At 27.9% G+C, this 22654-nt stretch overlaps 1 protein-coding gene across 6 annotated transcripts in view; it reads right to left on the minus strand.

The window, feature by feature from the left end:
* Positions 1-22654, minus strand: part of LOC126901514 (uncharacterized) — a 47841-nt gene that overhangs the window by 8781 nt on the left and 16406 nt on the right. For 3 of the 6 annotated variants that reach the window (XM_050677995.1, XM_050677992.1, XM_050677996.1), the window contains 7 exons: positions 22261-22389; positions 22033-22197; positions 21338-21502; positions 7615-7653; positions 6748-6915; positions 6471-6668; positions 3081-3245 (listed from right to left, as the gene is read on the minus strand). In XM_050677995.1, coding sequence (XP_050533952.1) covers positions 3081-3245; positions 6471-6668; positions 6748-6915; positions 7615-7653; positions 21338-21502; positions 22033-22197; positions 22261-22389 — 1029 coding nt within the window. The remainder of the gene's footprint in view (positions 1-3080; positions 3246-6470; positions 6669-6747; positions 6916-7614; positions 7654-21337; positions 21503-22032; positions 22198-22260; positions 22390-22654) is intronic. The other 3 variants (XM_050677997.1, XM_050677994.1, XM_050677998.1) reach the window with 2 other exon arrangements.

Consider the following 22654-nt stretch of genomic DNA (forward strand, 5'->3'; position numbering starts at 1 on the left):
AAATAAAATGTTTAAGTTTTTAATTTAGTAGTAAATGACATTAGAATTTTTAATATTACTTTATTTGTTCAAATGCCATTTTTAACAAAAAATTTAAATAAATAATTTATAGAAATATTTAAAAAAAAACGCATGGTTTTAAATTTGGCACGACTTACGTCGCAAAAATGTGGTCGACACTGGTTATGAGGGTAGAGACCCGTGAGCCGTTTATTAAATGAGCGACAACAGGTTATTTTAACAAAAAATAAAACAAACCGAAAAGACAAACACAATAATAAAAATCTTCGCATAATATCGCGGCACTTTCGCTGGAGTCGACGACGCGATGTCCGGCGTAATTCTTGGACGGCAACAGGTTAGCGACGGTACGCTAGTGTAAATCGTTTGGTCGACGTTGTCGCTTTGACAACGGGAGGAAGACTACCGCACCATTTGCGGCGGGTCGTCGTCGGCCGTGCGGCACTTGCTGGACTTTGCACCGTGGCGTATGGCACGCGGTGTTGGTCAGTCAAATACTCATAAAATAGGGAGACGGCTGATAAAGGTGGCACGAGCCGCGGGGCATCGTGTATAACGAAGCGACGCGGGCCGTGTCAAATTATATTATAATATAAGCGATTCAACCACAAATCAATTAATAGACACTTACTTCGGGATACAAAATATTATAAAAAGCAGATCAAACTCNGAGATACAAAATATTATAAAAAACAGATCAAACTCTTACAATACGATCTGTTTAAATCGCGCACTGGACATCGTTACATCAAAACTGTCATTGTCAAAGTTCTTACGAAATAAATCGAATTTGTGTTATTTTATTTATCAATTATTAATTAACTTATTAATCACCTAAGTAATTCTAAAAACTAAGAAAAATCAGGTAAGATTTAATTCAATAAGAGTCAATACTTATATTATTTTATGACCCTCGTCGAATCACATCCTAAATAGAAGTAACTCCCACTTTTTGTCAACCACCTTTCTTTTTTCTAAAATTAATTTTTTTGAATTAGTTTTGAGTTACGATAGTATATAAGAAGTATAGACTTGAAAACACAAAAAAAAACGTACGTTAACACAGGATATTCCTGACCTACAAACATTCAATAGAACTTTCAATTATAAACTTCTAGTCTTAGAGATCTCAAAACTAATAATCTACCTAGAAAAAATTAGTGGGTATAGGCAAAAGTATTATTAAAACTCTACTGATAGTGAGGTTTGAATTATAAATTATGTTACTATGAAATTAACCAATAATTAACTCATTGTTCTTTACAGCTAATTTGCTTATGACTAGGCCTCTTAGTACAAAAATACCAATTTTAATTTAAAACTAAAACCACAAANTAGGCCTCTTAGTACAAATATACCAATTTTAATTTAAAACTAAAACCACAAATTGATGATTTTCATTCTTACCGGACTGACAAAATGATTACTATTAAAAGTTACTATGATAAAACAGGGAAAAAAGTGTAATTCCCGAACAAATAATAGATTATAGGGATCAAAAAAATGAGTAAAATTGTTAAAAAATGGCATATACCTAGATCATATATACCTATAGATTCAGCAGGTATGGAAAGAAAAGTAATATAGAAACACCTAAGAACATACGGTAATGATGGTTAAGAAAATGATTCACCAAATAATTTTACTCCTTTTGTACGGAAAAGAGTAATTAAACCTCTAAATCGTTTAGATCATTTTGTCTATTTTATACATTTCGATAATTTATAATATATTCCTTCTATATATGTTTCAGTATTTTTTTAATTTTAATATTATTTATTTTATATATTTTGTATATAAAAAAAAGGAGATATTGTATATATGTTCTCAATACTGTTTGTAATAAATGAACATATATATAGTTAATTTGTTATTGCAACTCAGTATCATTTTTTCTACTCATATATATATTCGATGTAAAAAAGATTTTCTTTTGAACCGATCAAGCAAAAGTTCGCAAACGGTTTTTCGTTTTTCGATGTCTCTTTCTTTCAATCGATACGGCACCCATTTTTTTTGTTCAATTGTCATTTGTTTTTCAATTAAAGTTGAGTATTCATCCAATAATAGTTGCGAATTTGCATCTTCAAACTTTTTTGGTTGACGCTTTTGACATTCACATCAAAATTATCACTTATAAAACGTTAACAAGCTGAAATACCTAGAGCATGATCACCATGACACGGCACCGGAAGCTATTAATATGACAATCGGTTGTCATCGGATGTCTCTCCGACCTTGACACCGAGATAAGGCCGCCGCCGCCGAATATGAAGCACGTATATTGCTTTCGTTTTCGTTCCGACGATCTCTTTGACCGGTTACGCATCTTTTGTGTGGTTTCCTTCCTTTTGGTTTGTTCTTACGACGTTTCGACATATCTTACCTCGACCTTACCAACTCCTTATACTGTTAATTTAACGTACTAGTTTTACTGATTACAATTGTGCAATTGTGCTATGTTGTAAGTGTATTCATTTTTGGTGCTATTTAAATTGGTAGAGCGAACTATGACTATAAAAAGACATTTATATTTCATTATTGTGTGACGTTGCTAATAAATGGGCTGCTGCTCCTTTGGTTCGTAAATTAATTTTCGGTGACATTATTGTGTGCATTTGTACACGTTCAACCGTACCTTTTGGATACGTGATAATCATAAGCACACACAATATTTCTATGCACTTTAACTATTTGCACATTTAATATAATAAAGTAAANAGCACACACAATATTTCTATGCACTTTAACTATTTGCACATTTAATATAATAAAGTAAAACTTCACGCAAATGCTGTTTATCTAGCTCAAATTTTCAAAGTGATAAAAAAATATGTTGTTTGTACAATGATAATTAATAACAAAGTGGGTTTTGATAGCGTATTTTAACCCTCTAAAATGCTATATGTTAGATTTTGAAACATACGTACTTATAGTAATATATGTATGTGTCAAAAAAAAAGATGACCCCTTGCTTGTAAAAGCCATTGTTCTTGTATATTTCTTTTTAAAGTTAAAGTGGAGATAAAATCAAAAAAATAAAGTACGTAAATTCTTACCATTTTCTGAAGAATCATCTTGAATTTGTTCACAATATTCTACTGGACACTTATTAAAATTTTTATTTTTATTTATGCAAATCTGACAAATATAATGCTTACAATGCTTCATGATTTTTACAGCAATTTCGACAGTGCAGCTATTGCAAAAATGTTTTATTGAATCTAAATTAAATTTTACCATAAATTTAATAGCATAAACATTATTTAAAATTTTTGGTTATAAAATCAAACGCTATAAAATAAACATATTTACGATACAGAAATAAATCAGTTTATTTGACCCAATTCAGTCTTTAAATCCTATTTGTATTATGATATTTAATGAATTCAACTTTTATCAAAATTTAAAAGTGATTGATGTTCACAGTTAACATTGATATTTTTTTCATTTTTATTAATTTTACTGAATTATTACAAAAAAACGTTTTTTATTTTAAGCTTCGATGCAAAGCTGAGAAGATATTGGTTTTACTATGATGTGTTTTTTTTTGTGCCTGTTGCCACTTTTTCTCAGCTCTCACCGAACCGATTTATTTCAATAATATGTCAAAATATCAAAAATTGTATCTAGTCGAAGACATTACCCACAAAATTGAAAAATTGAAAAAATTTCACTCGTTCTCCGTAAATGAGGGAAACCTCCAAAAAAATTACAAATTTATACATCGCTAATTTTCGAAATTTTTAATTTTTTTTTACTTAAAATTGCAATAACTTTCTTAAAAATAATCAAATCAATATAATTTTTTCTTATATAGTTGCACGATATCATTACCTTTCATTTGGTATATTTTTTTTATAAAACTGACCCTTTACCTGCTTACAGGGGGGATTTAAAATGACAACTTTTTCACAAAAAATTAACTTTTTCAACTTGACATTTGAAAATGTTCCGGAAAGTCCGACACTTTTATATATATCTTAAATTAAAGCTAATGTAATATACTTTATCATAAAAAAAAAAAATTTCGGATTTTATTTTTCTTCACGGTGAAAATAGCGACCGAATGCTATTTTTGTGTGAAAATTCTCGATTTCGTATTTTACATTTTTAACTTAATAATGTTATAACTTATTGAAAAGTGTATGGATCAACACAATTTTTTTATAAGAAATAATATTTATATTCCTTTTTCATTCGACATACTTTATCTTAATCAGGATATTAATAAGGAACTGGCAGATCATGTAGCTCTTTGAATAATCCACCAATTTTTTAAAACTAAACACTCTCTAAAGATTTGCATCGAAGCGTTTTTTGTGATAGTGATTTTAATTACTGTCAGATATCATTATACTATCAACTATGCCACGGCACCACTGTGCCGCGACCCCTCTGTGCTGAGTTTTTTAAACTATATAGTCTAAGGAGTTTACATTTAAAAATTAGCATATCTCAATTACATTTTTATTATTGTTAATAACTAACATATACATTAATTATGTATAATAAAATTTTCTTTTAATATACTTTTTATAAGTATCCAATCAAAAATTTAATTACAAGATGGGTTTGAATTAAGCTATTCCACAAATTCTATCTAGTTTAAAAAAATGACATTTTCCCTTATTCCTTGTAAAAGGCAAAATACTTAAGAAAATTACGATTTTTAAAATCGGTTAATTTCGACTTTTTCTAAACTTTTTTATACTTAAAACTGCCATATATTATTTAATATTAAAAAATGTTTTAACTATTATCTGAGAAATTAAATATCAATTTATAAAAAGGTAGCATAATGGGGTCGCAGCAAATTGTGGATGTGGCATAGATCAAACAAGTATAGATGATATCTGATAGTAATTAAAATCACTGTCATAAAAAACGTTTCGATGCAAATCTATTAATAGTGTTAAACTGTAAAAAATGTATGGATTAGACTAAAACCAAAATTTATTCCTCTTTATTTTATTATTTCTGATTAGTAGTTTTTTTATTTTGAAGTATAATATATTATTAAATATCTACTAAAGATTATAAATATTGTATGAAATTGATATATAATAATATAGTATTGTATTTGAATTTTGTTTTCCATCACCAAAAAAAAAAAAGAAATAAAAGAAAATAAAAAAAAAACTTAGTTTGAATGGCGGGGTTCGAACTCTGTACCCCGAATGAATGAATGAATAGATAAGAAGAACTATTTTAGCTAGTTAAAAAATTCAAAGTCGCTTTTCTTAATTTGCAGGAGGTAAAATAATCAATACAAGTTTAAATTTATACATAATCTAAGTTAGATTCATGTTAATTTTATAAAAAAATTGATGGACTCATTACTTTGATAAACCTTTGTATAGGTATTTAAAAAAAAAATAAATTTTTAAAGGACGCAGTATTTCCGGAACATTTTCAAAAGTTAAGTTGAAAAAGTTTATTTTTGTAAAAATGTTGCTATTTTGAATCCTTCCTGTGAGTATGTTAAGTGTTAGATTTTTAAAAAAATGATAACTAAGAAAAGGGAAATATTTAACGTTACTATATAAAAAATTTTTGCCAAAATGATTTCTTTAGTATAATTTTATCAACCCGTGGGCTGTTTATTATTCAGCAAGAGGTTATTTAAAAAAAAACAAACAAACCGAAAAGACGAACATAGTTAATACTAATCATAATTAATACATAGTTAATACTAATTAATATCGCGGTTGGGTTGGCGTCGGCGACGTGGTGTCCGGTATGAACCTAGGGCGTTAAAAAGTTAGCAGCGTTGATGGCGACAGGGTCTGGGTGCGGATTGGTTCGTCGAGTCCGGTCAAGCGGCACGTCTGGAGCCGGTAGCGTACAACCTCGATATTATCACTTTGACAACGGGAATGGTCGTGCGACACTTACTGGACTTTGCACCGTGGCGTATGGCACGCGGTGTTGGTCTGTCAAATACTCATAGTAAGGCGACAGCTGATAACGGTGACACGAGTCGCGGGGCATCGTGTATCACGAAGCAGCGAGTGGCCGTGTCAATATTTTATTCAATACATTAAAATTTATTTTGAGTAGTATAGTATGTACAAAATAGACATATATTTGGTTTGTAAAAAACACTCATAACAACCCGTCACTCCCTTACATCAATTACAGATAATTCAATCTTTCTCTAAATTGCCATATTACACAAAAACCAGAACAATAGTATAATGGCATAATTCATAAATCCCTATTAATAATAAAATTCAATGTTCAGATTCCCATCGCACCGTTTTTTATGGTAGTGATATTAATCACTGATAGATTTCAGTACTACACTGGTATTCCATTGCTCCGCCCCAACAATACCTTATCAAGATTGTACTGTGTTTTTTTTTGTTAATTCCTTAGATATTTAAGCCAGTTCCGTTTTTGCAAAAAAAAAAAAAATTATAATTTTAACATATTTATTTTCATACTTCTTTTTATAGTTCCTTCTACAATAGTATAACATTGTGGACATTTCCATGGTAAAATGTATGTTTGTTGTCGAAATTTTAACAATAATTGTTGTTCATCTTGTTTATAAGCACAAGAATTGCCAATTTTATGAAAACAAGGAAATAATACTACTGATGATGCTTCTTCTTTACAAGTATAACATAACCCGTTATCATCTGTAATTAAATAATTTATATAATTAAAAAATTATGCACGAAAAGAACTTTAGATTTTAAATTCAAGTAAAATACGTACTGATATGTTCGAAATTATAAACAAGTTTTCCACATGATTGAACCAGACAATTACCTTCATTTTTAAACCAAACATCGTAAGCACACGTGGCACACAATCGGTGTAAACAAGTGACTAAAAATACCAGCGGTTTCGTTTTGTTACAAACTTCACATTTTTCATCGCCAACTAAAACAAAATATTTTATATAATTACTATTATTATTTATAATAATATTAAATAATGGCAAATAATTTATTGCTATTTCACAATTTTTAGGAATCGTAATACTTAAGGTTTTTGACAATTTTTCTTATATCTAATAAATTAATACATCTATATCGAATTATGTTGAAAAAATTCATGACTAGGAATCGAAATGATTTTTCGGTTTTATTTTTTGAATTATTTCTGTTTTGGTAGTGATTTTTTTTCAACTCATTGATATCTCGGTTCAACCGTTAATTGTGTTAAGTATAGTTTGGCTCACCACTAAATCTTTTTTAAATTCATCACAAAGTCTTTTAAAACTCCTTGATTTGTGAAATTCATATTTATTGTAATAAATACTCATATCAAGCGTCTATTAATTACATATTAAACGTATCACCCTCCTAATTTTAGTTAGAAATGGTTTTTAAACTTGGTTATTAAATGCAAGCACAGAAAAAGGTTACTCTCAGTGAATAATATTGGAAAAAAGATAATCCAATCCACAGTATAAGTAACATTATGTATTTGTTCGCGTATTTCAACGTTGATCTATTTTGTTTTGTGTTACCCTCAATAGTACGCTCAAACCAAGCTAAAGGACATCAGAAGTAGTGAAGCCACAACTAGCCGTTCCCTTATTTGATCAAAGAGGTTATGTTGATATCCTATCCTTACCTTCACGAAATAAGGATGCCACATTTAAAACTGTCACGCCTAAAAAAAAAAAAAAAATACCTTTAGCATATGAAAATAAATTTATGAAAGNAAAAAAAAAAAAAAAAAAAAAATACCTTTAGCATATGAAAATAAATTTATGAAAGTAAATAGCTCAGTTGGGAACATCTCTAGTCGTGTTGCTAAGTACAAAGGTGGGATTCCACTGTGCTGGACTTTTGTAGATTTTAGCATTTTCTCTACCACGTGCATAAGTTTTAAGGACGTTATAATAATAGTAATAATATTTATTATAAAAATTTAAAACGTTATAAAATATATTTAGTGTATTAGTTTTAGGGTGATCTGACTTTCATATTACGTAAAAAGTATTTCAAATCATCATTAGCTCCTATCTCAACTATTCAATGTTGTCCTTACAATTATTTGACAGGAAAAAAAAGTATTTAAATGAAGATTTTTAACATAATATCATTCAATAAATTGTGTAAACTCGTATATTAAAAAAGTTATCTATTGGTTTGGTTGGATTGGTAAAGATTGATTTATTTATGTACTTCAATGTTCCTATATAAAATAAAAACTCAATTTAAATTTTAATGTAAGATAATAAGAAAATGAAATGGTATATTAAAATGGTTATTTTAAAATATTACCTTGAAAAGCTAAACAAAAACTTATAACAAATATTGATTGATTCAGCATAGTCTAAAAAGTCACATTACTTTATTTTATTCTTAGTTTATTGTAAGAAATAAATGAAGATTAAATTTAACAAATAACAGTATCTAATTTGTTTTAATAAAAATATGATATTTTTCTTTAATTTATCCATTATATATTCAGCAAAAAATTTACATTCTTGTGTTTTTTGGCATATTTTAGTTTTTATATTCATTTTTAAAAATTTAAGTATTTTTCAAAAATCTTACCATTTTTTATATTAAAGTTAATTCGCGTGTAAAGCAATAACTATTATAGTACGACGCAATAAACACTTTAAATTAATTTTTGACAATTCTTAAGTAATTCAGTCATTTAGATATTCATTCTAAATTATTATTCAAAAAATGTACGATATTTAAGATTCTGTTTACAAATTACACATCAATAAAACTTGCACAAACAAACATATAGGCCAAATCTAATAATTTATTATAATATGCCAAATATTAAATATATATGCATGTATAGTCATATGCACAAGGCAAGTAGAGAAATATACATATACAAATATTTTCAAATGAGATATTAAAAATTTATAATGGATAACTTATTTCGATGCGAATACTTCGATGCGAAGCTGAGAAGGTATTGGTTTTACTAAGATGTGTTTTTTTTTTTTTTATGTCTGTTACCACTTTTTCTCAGCTCTCACCGAACCGATTTCTTTCAATGATACGTCAAAAGATCACAAATCGTGTCTAGTCGAAGACATTACCCTCAAAAATTGAAAAAAATTCCTTGTTCCCCGTAAATGGGGGAAACCTCCAAAAAAATTACAAATTTAAAAATCGCTAATTTTCGAAATTTTTTCAATTTTTTTTACTTAAAAGTGCCATAACTTTTTCAAAAATGAACATATCAATATAAATCTTTTTTATATAGATGCATAATATCATTACCTTTTGTTTGGTATATTTTTTCCATAAATTTAACCCTTAACCTGCCCACAAGAGGGAATTTAAAATGACAACTTTTTCACAAAAAATTAATTTTTTTAACTTAAATTTNACTTTTTCACAAAAAAATAATTTTTTTAACTTAAATTTTGAAAATGTTCCGGAAGGTCTGACACTTTTATATATATCTTAAATTAAAGCTAATGTAATATACTTTATTATGCAAAAAAAAAATTTCGGACTTTATTTTATCTTCACGGTGAAAATGGCTATCAAATGCTATTTTTGTGTGAAAAATTTCGATTTTGTATTTTACATTTTTAACTTTATTATGCAATAACTTATTGAAAAATGTATGGATCAGTACAATTTTTTCACGGGGAGTAGTATTTATATACATATTTTATTTGACATACTGTTTTTTTAAATCGGATCATTTCCCTATATACATGGGGGGTTCAAATCTATAAAAATGCATGTAGGAAGTAGAACTTTTTCAACTTAACTTTTGAAAATGTTCCGGAAGGTCTGACACTTTTATATATATCTTAAATTAAAGCTAATGTAATATACTTTATTATGCATTTCGGATTTTATCTTCATGGTGAAAATAGACATCAAACTTAATAAAAAAAACCCAGCACAGGGGGGTCGCGGCACAGTGGTGACGTGACATAGTTGGATCAAGTATAATGATATCTGACAGTGATTAAAATCACTATCAAAAAAATAAACGCTTCGATAAATCTTTAGATAGTGTTTAATTTTAAAAAATTGGTGGATTATTCCAAAAGCTACATGATCTGCTAGTTCCTTATTAATATCCTGATTAAGATAAAGTATGTCGAATGAAAAAGAGATTATTAAAAACTATTATTTCTTATAAAAATATTGTATTGATCNAGACAAAGTATGTAGAATAAAAAAGAGATTATTAGAAAATAGTATTTCCCATAAAAAAATTATATTGATCAATACACTTTTCAATAAGTTATAGCATTATAATGTTAAAAATGTAAAAAATAAAATTGAGAATTTTCACACAATAATAGCATTTGGTAGCCATTTTCACCTTGAAGATAAAATAAAGTCCGAAATTTTTTTTTTCCATGATAAAGTATATTACATTAGCTTTAATTTAAGATATATATAAAAGTGTCAGACTTTCCGGAACACTTTCAAAATTTAAGTTGAAAAAGTCAATTTTTTGTGAAAAAGTTGTCATTTTGAATCCCCCCCTGTAGGCAGGTAAAAAGTCAGATTTATAAAAAAAATATACCAAATGATAGGTAAAGACATCATGCATCTACAAAAAAAAGAATTATATTGATCCATACATCTTTCGAGAAGTTATAGCATTATAAAGTTAAAAATATAAAAAAGAATTTTTTTACAAAAATCGTATTTTTTTTATTAAGTTTAATGTCTGTTTTCACCATGAAGATAAAATAAAGTCCGAAATTTTTTTTTACTATTATAAAGTATATTACATTAGCTTTAATTTAAGATATATATAAAAGTGTCAGACCTTCCGGAACACTTTCAAAAGTTTATGTTTTTAATACCCCCTGTATTAAGGGAAATGGTCCGATTTGAAAAAACAGTATGTCGAATGAAAGATGTACAGAAATACTACTTCTCNCGAATGAAAGATCTATATAAATACTACTTCTCATAAAAAAATTGTAATGATTCATACATTTTTCAAAAAGTTATAGCATAATAAAGTTAAAAATGGAAAATACAAAATCGAAAATTTTCACACAAAAATAGCCTACGGTAGCCATTTTCACAATGAAGATAAGATAAAGTCCGAAATTTTTTTTTTTCATGATAAAGCATATTACATTAGCTTTAATTTAAGATATATATAAAAGTGTCAGACCTTCCGGAACACTTTCAAAAGTTAAGTTGAAAAAGTTCTACTTTCTATATGCATTTTTATGTTTTGAATCCCCCCTGTATTTAGGGAAATGGTCCGATTTAAAAAAACAGTATGTCGAATGAAAGATCTATATAAATACTACTTCTCATAAAAAAATTGTAATGATTCATACATTTTTCAAAAAGTTATAGCATAATAAAGTTAAAAATGGAAAATACAAAATCGAAAATTTTCACACAAAAATAGCATTCGGTAGCCATTTTCACCATGAAGATAAGATAAAGTCCGAAATTTTTTTTTTTCATGATAAAGCATATTACATTAGCTTTAATTTAAGATATATATAAAAGTGTCAGACCTTCCGGAACATTTTCAAAATTTAAGTTAAAAAAATTAATTTTTTGTGAAAAAGTTGTCATTTTAAATCCCCCCTTGTGGGCAGGTTAAGGGTTAAATTTATGAAAAAAATATACCAAATGAAAGGTAATGATATTATGCATCTATATAAAAATAATTATATTATTCATTTTTTTCAAAGTTATGGCACTTTTAAGTAAAAAAAATTGAAAAAAATTCGAAAATTAGCCATTTTTAAATTTGTAATTTTTTTGGAGGTTTCCCCCATTTACGGGGTTATAAATTTAATAATTTAGTATTTTCTAATACTGTGACATTCGTTATATGATCGCACCAACTAATTTTGAATATTCTGCGGTATATTCACACCTTGAACATTTGAATTCGGTTGTTCGAAACTTTGGATAGAGTCCAAGTATCTACTCCAGAAAAAAGTACGGTAAATACATAGCAACGAATCGCTCTGATTCGGAGATTCATGCTTAGCTGATAACTACAAAAAATACTTCTCATTTTCATAAAAGCCGTCCTTGCTTTATCTATACGACAATTTATTTCGTATGAATGATCCCAGTTATCTATCAATAATTGTCCAAAATAAGAAATTTTATGTACTCTATCTAAGGACACATTGTTAAGTCTAAGCACACTTATCGTGCTTTATTCCTGATCGATTGTCATATTATGGTGTTTTGGGAATTTAAATGTACGTCTAAATTTTCACTGACTGTTACTACTCTGTCCAATATCTTTTGTAGGTCTTCGATGCTGCCAGCTATCAACACGGTATCATCTGCATATCTCGAGTTGTTTATAATTTTACCGTTTAAAACAATGCCCTCCTCTGCCTCTTTCAAGGTCACCGGCATTATTTCTTCCGAATATATATTGAAAAGCAATGGTGAAAGGATACACCCTTGTCGAACTCCATTTCGAATTTTAAAGTCATTAGAAGTCATTTATTCTAATATTAGCTTGCTGATGCCAATACAAATTCGTTATGAATTAGATCTTTTCCATCTATACCATTTTTTCGCAAAACTTCAAACAGTCATTCATGTCTTACCATGTCAAAAGCTTTCTCGAAATCGATGAAGCACAAATAAATCTTTTGGTTGATATCTTTGCATCGTTTAACTAGTATTTGAATGCTAAATAAAGCCTCCCTAGTTTCATGACCATTACGTAAGCCAAATTGTTCTTGACTCATATATTCTTCCGCTTTTTTGTACATTCTGTTGTGCATAATTTTTAAAAATGATTTTAGTGTATGGCTCATAAGACTAATTGTTCTATATTCATTACACTTCTTTGCATTTGCCTTTTTGGGTATTGCAACAAATTTGGAGTGTAGACAATCATTTGGTATGTAGCCTGTATCGTAGATAGCATTAAACAACTCTGTTAAGCGCGTTATGCAGATGGAATTGGTCAAGTAATTCTTCAGTAAATCTGTTGGTAATTTATCTGAGCCCTCTGCTTTCCTGTTTTTTGAGTTGCTTATGGCTTCCTGAATTTCAATCACCAATATTGGCCGTCCGCTATCGTTAAACGTTATTTCGTGTATTTCTTGCCGCACGTCGTGGAAAAGTTCGTTTTCTAAGTATTGTTGCCACCTCTCCCCAAGGTCGTTATTAAATTCCCTTCCATATCTATTAAGATGCTTTCTTGTGCTTTTGATACCATTCTGGCTGTTTCTTTAATTTTTTTATAAACATTGAAACTATCACTTACTCTCATATAATTTTCTATTTCTTTGCATTCATTTGCGAAGTGTTCTTCCTTTACAAGCCGTATTTCTCTTTTTATTTGTCTATGAATTTGTTTATATTGTTGATCATTTACATTTTCATATTTTCTTCTTTCATTCATTAAGTTCAGAATCTTGTCAGTAATCCATCGCTTTTTCTTGATGCTTATATTCTGTCCCAATTCACTTTTAGCTATTTCTATAATGAACTTTTTAAGTGATAGCCATGTTTTTTCAACATTGACTTCCAATTTTCCGTTTACTGTATTAATTTGTAACTATTCTATTTTATTTTCAATATCTGTCATTAATTCTTCTTGTATTTTTCCATCTGTCAAGGTTTCTAAGTTAGGTTTAATTTTTCGAGTAGGTTATTTTATCTTTTCAAGTCTAATCTTGAGTTTCACTAGTAATAAATTATGATCTAAAGGAGCATCTGCTCCTGGATATGTTTTAGCTGTTTAGATTGCATTCTTATATCTGTTGTTAATTAAAATATAATCTATTTGATTCCGCACCACATACATTTTCATGCCATTAGGAGATTTCCAAGTGTATAATCGTCTTTTGGGGAATTTAAAACAAGTATTAATTTATTTTCTTTTCTATACAAAACTGAATCAGTTTTTCTCCGCGATCATTTCTTACAACCCAAGCTCTCCGACTACCCATGGAATTTTGCCTTCCCTAATTTTAGTGTTAATGTCTCCCATGATTAGATTAGTGTCTCTATCTTTAGTAAATTTAAGTGCTTTAATACGGTCTTCGTAGAAATCTTCTATTAATTCCTCGTCACTTTCAGCAGTCGGGGCATAAGCTGCTATGATATTCATCTTATTTGAATTTGCTTCTAATTGTATTATTGATATTCTATCCGACATCAGTATGAATCCGCTTACGGCTTTGTTAATATCTTTATTCAGTATTATTCCAACACAGTTTATGTGTCTATTATCATCATCTTCTCCTCTATAATAAACTATGTGTTCATTTATTTGGCATTTACCCGACTTAGGCCATCTCATTTCTATTATAGTGAGATTAGAGATGTTAAGTCGAATCATCTCGTTAATTGTAATGTAAATTTTTCCGGCTTCAAACATACTTCTAATATTCCATGTACCGACTTTTGTTACATTGCTGGTGTTGTGGAGATTTCGCTGGTTGACTACCGACGAAGCTCCTCTTCTACTCCCACTGCCGAATCTGGGATTACGTCATCCGTTATTATTAACGTTTTTATCTATATAACTGTTTGCTAACATGAATTTAACTAGAGATTTTCATGTAGTGGTTTCCCGTTGCTTTCTACATCGCGGTATTAATTCTAAGAAGCAATGTGAATAATCACGCCTAATCATCAATATTTGATTTACGCCATGACATTCTAGTGAAGTCGTCGTTGCCCAACCACACTCTCTATTTGGTCCACGGGTGTTTATTTGTTATTCACACCTATCCTATATATCTAATGGACATTTGTGATGGAGTTGAGATTCTCCTATCTACTGGAATTATCCTCCTGGAACTTTTCGCCAGTAGGAGCTCAGGGCCTCGGGTTCGTTATACCTGTAGTATAAAATACTTCCCTAAAATAAGTTACATAGAAATGATTATTATTAGAATTATTTATTATGATACAAATGCAAAAAAAAAAATAATAATAATAATAATTTAATGAAATATTAAGATTTTTTCATAAATTTACTGTAAATAGTAGTTATAAAATTTTCTAACTGTTATTAATCTTAACAATATCATTTTTTTAATTCTCATAAAATTTTCTATTTTACTATATCAATTTCAAACTTGGAAGTTGAGCTAATTTTAAGGTATTTTAAGGATAAGGGTGGCCTATCACAAGCAGTTGTGATTAAGATAAGGAAAAAGAAGAAGAAGACTATTAAAATATACCCTTATTTTATTTTGCTAATAATTAATATTTATGTTTTATATAAAGTTTATATTTTTAATATTATTTTTATAAAAGCATGATTACATTATTATTATTTAAAATTTACTTACCTTCACGAAATATGGATTCCAAGTTTAAAACTGCCATGAGTATTAAAAAAAATTTTCTCATAGAAAAGTAATATAGAAATTCATACATTTTTCAAAGGGTTATTGAAATATAAATGTAAAAAATGAAATATAAAATCGAGAATTTTTTCACAAAAATTGCATATTTTTGAATACGACAGTCATTTTTATCATGAAGACAAGTCCGGAAGTCAATTTTTTTTTTTTCATATTTTAGTACATTACATAAGCTTTAATTTAAGATATANTGAAGACAAGTCCGGAAGTCAATTTTTTTTTTTTCATATTTTAGTACATTACATAAGCTTTAATTTAAGATATATATAAATTCGATCACTTACAAAGTCACAAATATTTAGATCATTTGTTACTTGCATGTTGTACTATTATTATTATTATTACACATAATACTGTGTAATTTCAACTGTTTATTATTAAATAATATTTGGTTTTATACTTATATATATATAATAAGGGCATCAATAATGTTTTATTAAATGGCAACATGAATAATTTTATATTTGTGTTTGAAAAAAAATCTAATTAATAAAATGACCATTAAAAAAAATTATGAACCAGTATTTTAAAAGTTATTAGCTCTTTGAAGAATAGCCTGTATGAAAACAGTTTCAAGCCCTGCCAAAGAGAGGAGTGAGTTATGACTAGTTCCTTCTTTATGCATTTTTCGACATCGCTCATTTATCCACCAAACAAAATTATTTATAAATCATTATACTGTTCTTATAATGCTGATGTGACTATTGTTTAGATTAAAACCACCATATAAACAGATTTTTGGAAAAAAATAGTTATAATATAGGCTAAAAAATAAACTAACGATTTCTGGTAAGATTTTTAAGATACTGGATAATTGATTTAATTGTTTTATTGTGATAAATCAATAAAGGAGTTACGTCATATTTGTAAAATGTCGTAATATATTCGTCACTACCATAACATGGGATGTTTGTACATTATATTCTTAGAATGACATGATCTTTTCTAACAAAAAATTTAAATAAACATTTAAGAGAAATAGTCCACTCATGCTGTTTAGTTCTATTGTAGTGTACACGATTCGGTTATAAATCGGTTAGTGGTCACTTTTAAAATCCTTCCTTCTGAAAAGAAATCTATATACTATTTTTGTCATTTTTTTTTATTCTAATTATAATAATTTAATACATTGTATCAATCCTAATCTTAAGTGTTAAAAAGAATATGTTGATGTTACTATAAAATGTGAACATGATTTATATATTCTATTCATCAATGGTGGTCTCTGTATTTTATGCTTATTTATCAATAAACAATTATACTATAAGAATTCGACAATGATGATTTTTGGGCGTAAAAAATATTATAAAAAGGCAGAGCAAATCCTTGTTCGACGCTGTTCATTTCGTGCTCTGGATACGTAACGATACGTGGATATTGCGATCACCATTGTCGAAGTTCTTACGTATTTGATTTGTGAACTAAAACTTGAATTTGTGTTACTTTATTTATCATCTTATTAACATTATCACTGAAGTTATTATAACAACCGAAGAAAAATTATCAGGTAAGATTTTTTAAATCTATAGGAATATTTATATTGTCATTTTATAAGCCTCAAATCACACCCCGACTAGTTAACTCTGACATCTCTTTCAATCTTTTTCTTTTTATTATATTAATTTTTGAGTTACGACAAAAAGTAAGACTGATAATATACATTTTTTTTATTACAGTATATTTTTTAAATGTGATAATTTTTTTTACATGTTGATAATTATATATAATTAATTGATATTATAATGAACGCGGTTGTATAATATATTAATTTAAAAATTTCTTCTTGGAACACCATATTTTTCATCACCCTAAATATCAGCTACTTCTACTCTCAAAATGTATTAAAATAGTGAATCGTTACATTTTTAATGCGATTTAATCGAGATGGATTTAATGATTTGTTTATTAATGGTTCTGAAAATAATTATACATAATTTATATATAAATAATAATTAATAACTTGTAAATTATCAAATAATTAAATAGTGATCATTTAAAGTCAATTTTGAAGATAATATTTCGTTATATTATAAATTAATACGAGATTTTAGGCTATCGTGTGATACTTCACCAAAAAAATTCAAATGAAAATATTTTTTGTGCTTTTCTAATAAAAACTGTTGGTTAGTCGACAGCAATCTTAGTGAAACTTTTAAGGATTATAATGTTTTTAGGTGGTATAAAGAGTTGGTTGCGTTATGATAAAAAATGGATATATGTGTGGCTGTAGACCAAATTTGGTATGTTTAGGGATTTGGTCAATTTATGAGCAACGAGATTCCTATCGAGTTTATAGAGTCTGAGGTTTTAGAACAATAAAGGCAAGTAAATATAAAATAAATTATTAAAGTTCCTCTTATAAAGGTATTATACGCTGAGGTATTATTGTAGTAGCTAGAATATTAACCTTCTATCTAAAACCTAGTCATAGTAATGATCAAGCACGATTTGAATAAATTTGAAATGAAACGATTTGTATTTTAAAATGATCTATTGCTTTATCGTTCTTTGCCTAGATTATTATTTTTAAATAATTGATTAATGTAAATTGTCTTGTTATTATTTCAACATTTTCAGTGACATTTAAAAATTATCAGTGTCTATTTTCAATAATTGTATTTTAGACTTTCAAATTTTCGGAAAGATAAATAATTAAGTTTTAATCGCAGAAATGTAAATAAGCGTTGTAATATGTAATATGTACCATGGCAACACGGGGTCGCGGCTAGTTAAGAAAAATAAATTCAACAAGAAAATTCTGAATTCTAAATTCAATTCAGAGCTTTAAAAATGCTCTCTCTCTCTCTGAAAATCAGCCCTTTTTTATATTATTTTTAATTATCCTTATCTTGGGATATTGTCGTCAGCGCTTTTGGTGATTTTTTCGTTTTTTGTCTTAATTCTCAGTATCTTTCTTTCGAATGTCATTAGCAGTTTGCTGTTTCCTTTGGTCAATAATCATTTTTCAATCGTGCGTGTGATTATTGGTTGTAAATAGCTATGATACAGTAATTTCTTTGAATTATGTGACAGTAGTTTTGATTTAAGAAGTCTCATTATGTTATAGTAGCATTGATTGCTAACATTGATGCTTTTCGATCGTTGATTTTTCGTGCATGTCGTTGTTGCTATTTATGTTAACGCCTAGGTACTTAAATACTTCCACTTTTTTGAAACTATACTCATCTACTATTATGTGGTCTATGTTTGGGCTTCTGCTTTTCATTTCTGCAACGTTATCTGCCTACNTTCTCAGTATCTTTCTTTCGAATGTCATTAGCAGTTTGCTGTTTCCTTTGGTCAATAATCATTTTTCAATCGTGCGTGTGATTATTGGTTGTAAATAGCTATGATACAGTAATTTCTTTAAATTATGTGACAGTAGTTTTGATTTAAGAAGTCTCATTATGTTATAGTAGCATTGATTGCTAACATTGATGCTTTTCGATCGTTGATTTTTCGTGCATGTCGTTGTTGCTATTTATGTTAACGCCTAGGTACTTAAATACTTCCACTTTTTTGAAACTATACTCATCTACTATTATGTGGTCTATGTTTGGGCTTCTGCTTTTCATTTCTGCAACGTTATCTGCCTACGCCAATATACGCCAATTCCCACATATTTCCATTTTTCAACCGTCCCATATTTCTCTCGTTGCTTTTTCTAATGCTAGATTAATCAAAGTGGTTGATTAAGCATAATCTTGTCTAAGACTTCATTTTACCTCAAAAGTTTCAGAGATCTCTTGCAAAAAACGAACTCTGCATATAGTTCTATTGTTGCATACTTTTTTAAAACTTATGTACTTTTTAGGAATGCCTAGTACTTCCAGTGCCTCCCATAGTTTGTCCCTATCAATGTTTATTTCTAGTCTATAAATACATAGTGCAATTCCTTATAAAATTCATAAGACTTAGTCATTATCTGCTTTAGTGTAAATAAATGATCCAATATCTATTTACCTTTTCTAAACCGCTTTGATACTCCCCGACTATTTCATTAACATATAGGTTAATCCTTTTTAATAGTAATGATTTATATTATTTGTATCGTAATCTAAGAGAGATATACTTTTGTAATTCTTTGTTTTGACCGAGTCTTCCTTTTTAATATAAGGCTTATTACTGCAACATTCCAGTTTTTGAAAAAAGTTTCTGTATCCCATACACCTGAAATCATCTCCATAATTTTTCTTCTTGTTTCAGTATCATCTTTCTTTAGGAACTTTGTCGCTATATTGTTTCCTCCAGGTGCTTTATTATTCTTAAAATTGTTGATTATTTTGTCAATTTCTTCTTGCTTAGGTTTTTCTTTTTTCGGTTCTGTTGTATAGTAGTAGATAGTTTCGTCGTCTCCCTCTACTATTGGTTGGTTTAAGAACCTATTAAAGTATTCTTTGAAATGATTTACTATAACCTTCTCTTCCATAAATTGGTTTCCGAACTCATCTGATAGCNCATAATTTGGTTTCCGAACTCATCTGATAATATTCAAATATGTGATTTGACATCAACTTTGAAATTACCGCTTTCATTGGAAAATTTTCTAGTATGATATCTATTACTATCAATCTCCTTTATTTATTTCTTTTCATGTAATCGTTTTTTTCTCATTAAGATTTAGTTTGTCTAATCTGTTCTTTGAAAATATAAATATTTTCCTGTACTCACAGGAATATACTTTGCAATATCCTTTTTTTCAATTCTTTTGATTATGGCATTAATGCATAAATCATTAAACCAGTCTTATTTTTGCTGTTTATTTCTTATTCCCAAAACTTTATTCGTGTGTTTTATTTGTCTTCAAATATAACTGTTTTTAATAAAGCTATTTACACAAACGTTCATATCATTCGATTTTCTATATTAGTCTAGTCCTTTCTAGAATGTCGTAGATTTATACATACTTTCTACTTATTTTGATATTTTCTTACGTTTTTATATTATATCTTTCTCTGGTTCGATGTCATTTTCCATTTCACTGATAATCGTAATTTGAATTTTGTATAAAGTAGGTAGTGGTTGGTATGTGCATCGGCTTTTCTGTAATTTCTCACCTTTTGAATACAGCTACCATGCCTTTTATTGTTTTGTTATGTAGCATGTTAAATTAAAACAGTTTGTTAGACTACCAAAGAATTCTTTATGCATGGTAATAATTAGACCTATACCACGAAACTCACTCTATTTTCATGCTTTCCATTTTTTATAATTATCCACACAATTACTCACAGAATAAGAATAATTTACATGTTACATATTATTCATGAAATATTAGCTACTTTTTAAGAGCATCCCTTATGCCTGGTAAGGGTTTATAATTATCCTTTAACAACTACGAAAAACAAAATTTTGCATTGTCTACAAATTATTTCCTTATGAGTTTAGCCCAATGAATAATCAACGCTACGGTAAAACTATGCGTATAAAAATTTCGGATGAATTAAGCTTTTTGACAAATTACAAACAAGTATTTTTTTCATATAAATAATATTTAAATAGATAAATGGAATATCAATATTGACCGAAAATTTTGTTTTATACGTAGAAAGAAATTCCGAGTACTTGGCATCAAATTTCTTAAGTTCATCATATAATGATCACCCAAATACATAAAAAACAACCGGTTCATAAATAATACAAGTTAAAAACAGACCCACTTTTTACTCCTAGTCATTATATTTAAGTGATAAAAACTTCCAAAAATACTGGATAAAAAGTTGTTAACGACCAGTCATTTTTTCATTTGTAAGTTGTTTAAGCATATAATATATGCTTAATCAACATATTATGTTCTTATTTAAAATAAAAAGTTGATACAATTTTAAGGGTAAATGTATGATCCACTTTCTTCAATCTAATCACTTTATAAAGTTAATTTTTTCTTTGAAAACTATAAATCGTAGGATATTATAAAGTTTTAAAAAGAAAAAAATATATTACATTTTATATTTTTTAAGTCATTGCATGAGTAATAGTTAAACAAACTCTTAGTATTTTAGTACAGACCATCAGTACGAAAGACTTCAATGTTTTTGCTGCATATTGGGCACTTGGGTTGATAATACATTTTATTACTAATAAAATCAGCACAATCTACACCTATCTTGTGAAGACAAGGTTCCAAGACTACATGTCTAAGTTCTTCTCTGCATGGACATCTTTCTATTAACTCTACATGTTATAAAATAAAATAAATTAAAATATGTCAAACAATTGTTATATGTATGTAATAAGGAAACACCCAAAAAAATATTGACATTTATTTAATTAATTGGATTGTAATAAATAAATAGCGTGTTTATATGTATAGCTTTGTAAAAATTATAAATAAATATTATTCCGCTCTCTATTTCTAGGTTTATAATAAAATTGACTATCGCTATTATTTTGTGTATTCAACTGGAAGAATTCAATCTACACAACATTCTTTTCATTCGTTTAANCTGGAAGAATTCAATCTACACAACATTCTTTTCATTCGTTTAAATGTTTTTACTTTATTTTTAACATGTTTTAAACATTAAATTAATTTTTCCTATAACCATAATCAACCACATTAAAATTAATATTATTCAGTTTTTAATAATTTAAGATTGAATTTTATTAATTGAAATTAGACTAACATTGTTGATTTTAATTTAAATGAAATCTAAAACTATTTTTATTTTGTAAAGATAATTTAAAAATTGTTAAATTATTACCTATCTTATTAAAATATACTATTTGTTCTCTGCATAATGGACATTCAGAAATCTTCTGTATTATTAGCTCGTTAGCACAATCATTGCATATTTTATGATTGCAAGGAATTAATGTTACCTTTAATGATTTTTCTAAGGAACAAATACAGCATTCTTGTTCACTGTCTAATGTAAAAAATTAAAATAATTTAAATTATTAATTAATTGTCACAATACAAAACAAATTACAAAGGTAATATGAAGATGAATTTCGTACACGAATATGATGATAATGATGATGAAGTTGAGTGTGCGCAGATCGTACAGCAGTTCTGTATGCTCGGCTGACACTCCACAGTAACTGTGGATATCGCAAAGCTGTTGTTATAGGGAGAAAATAACTGGGTATCAGCAGACAATAACTTTTTAATAGTATAATAAAAACTTATATATGAATATATTAACTTATATATGAACTTATTTATTTAAAAACTCAACATGTTTTAGACAATGTTTCTATAATATTTTTTAATAATCTTAATTATACTACTACTTGTTTATTCATGTCAGTTACAAATACTTATTCAAATTTTAATAATTTTCATGGAAAAGAAATCGAGTACTGTTACTAGTAAATAACATA

This window comes from Daktulosphaira vitifoliae, unplaced genomic scaffold (assembly GCF_025091365.1).
Source record: "Daktulosphaira vitifoliae isolate Bord-2020 unplaced genomic scaffold, ASM2509136v1 Scaffold_3, whole genome shotgun sequence".
Classification (NCBI taxonomy): domain Eukaryota; kingdom Metazoa; phylum Arthropoda; class Insecta; order Hemiptera; family Phylloxeridae; genus Daktulosphaira; species Daktulosphaira vitifoliae.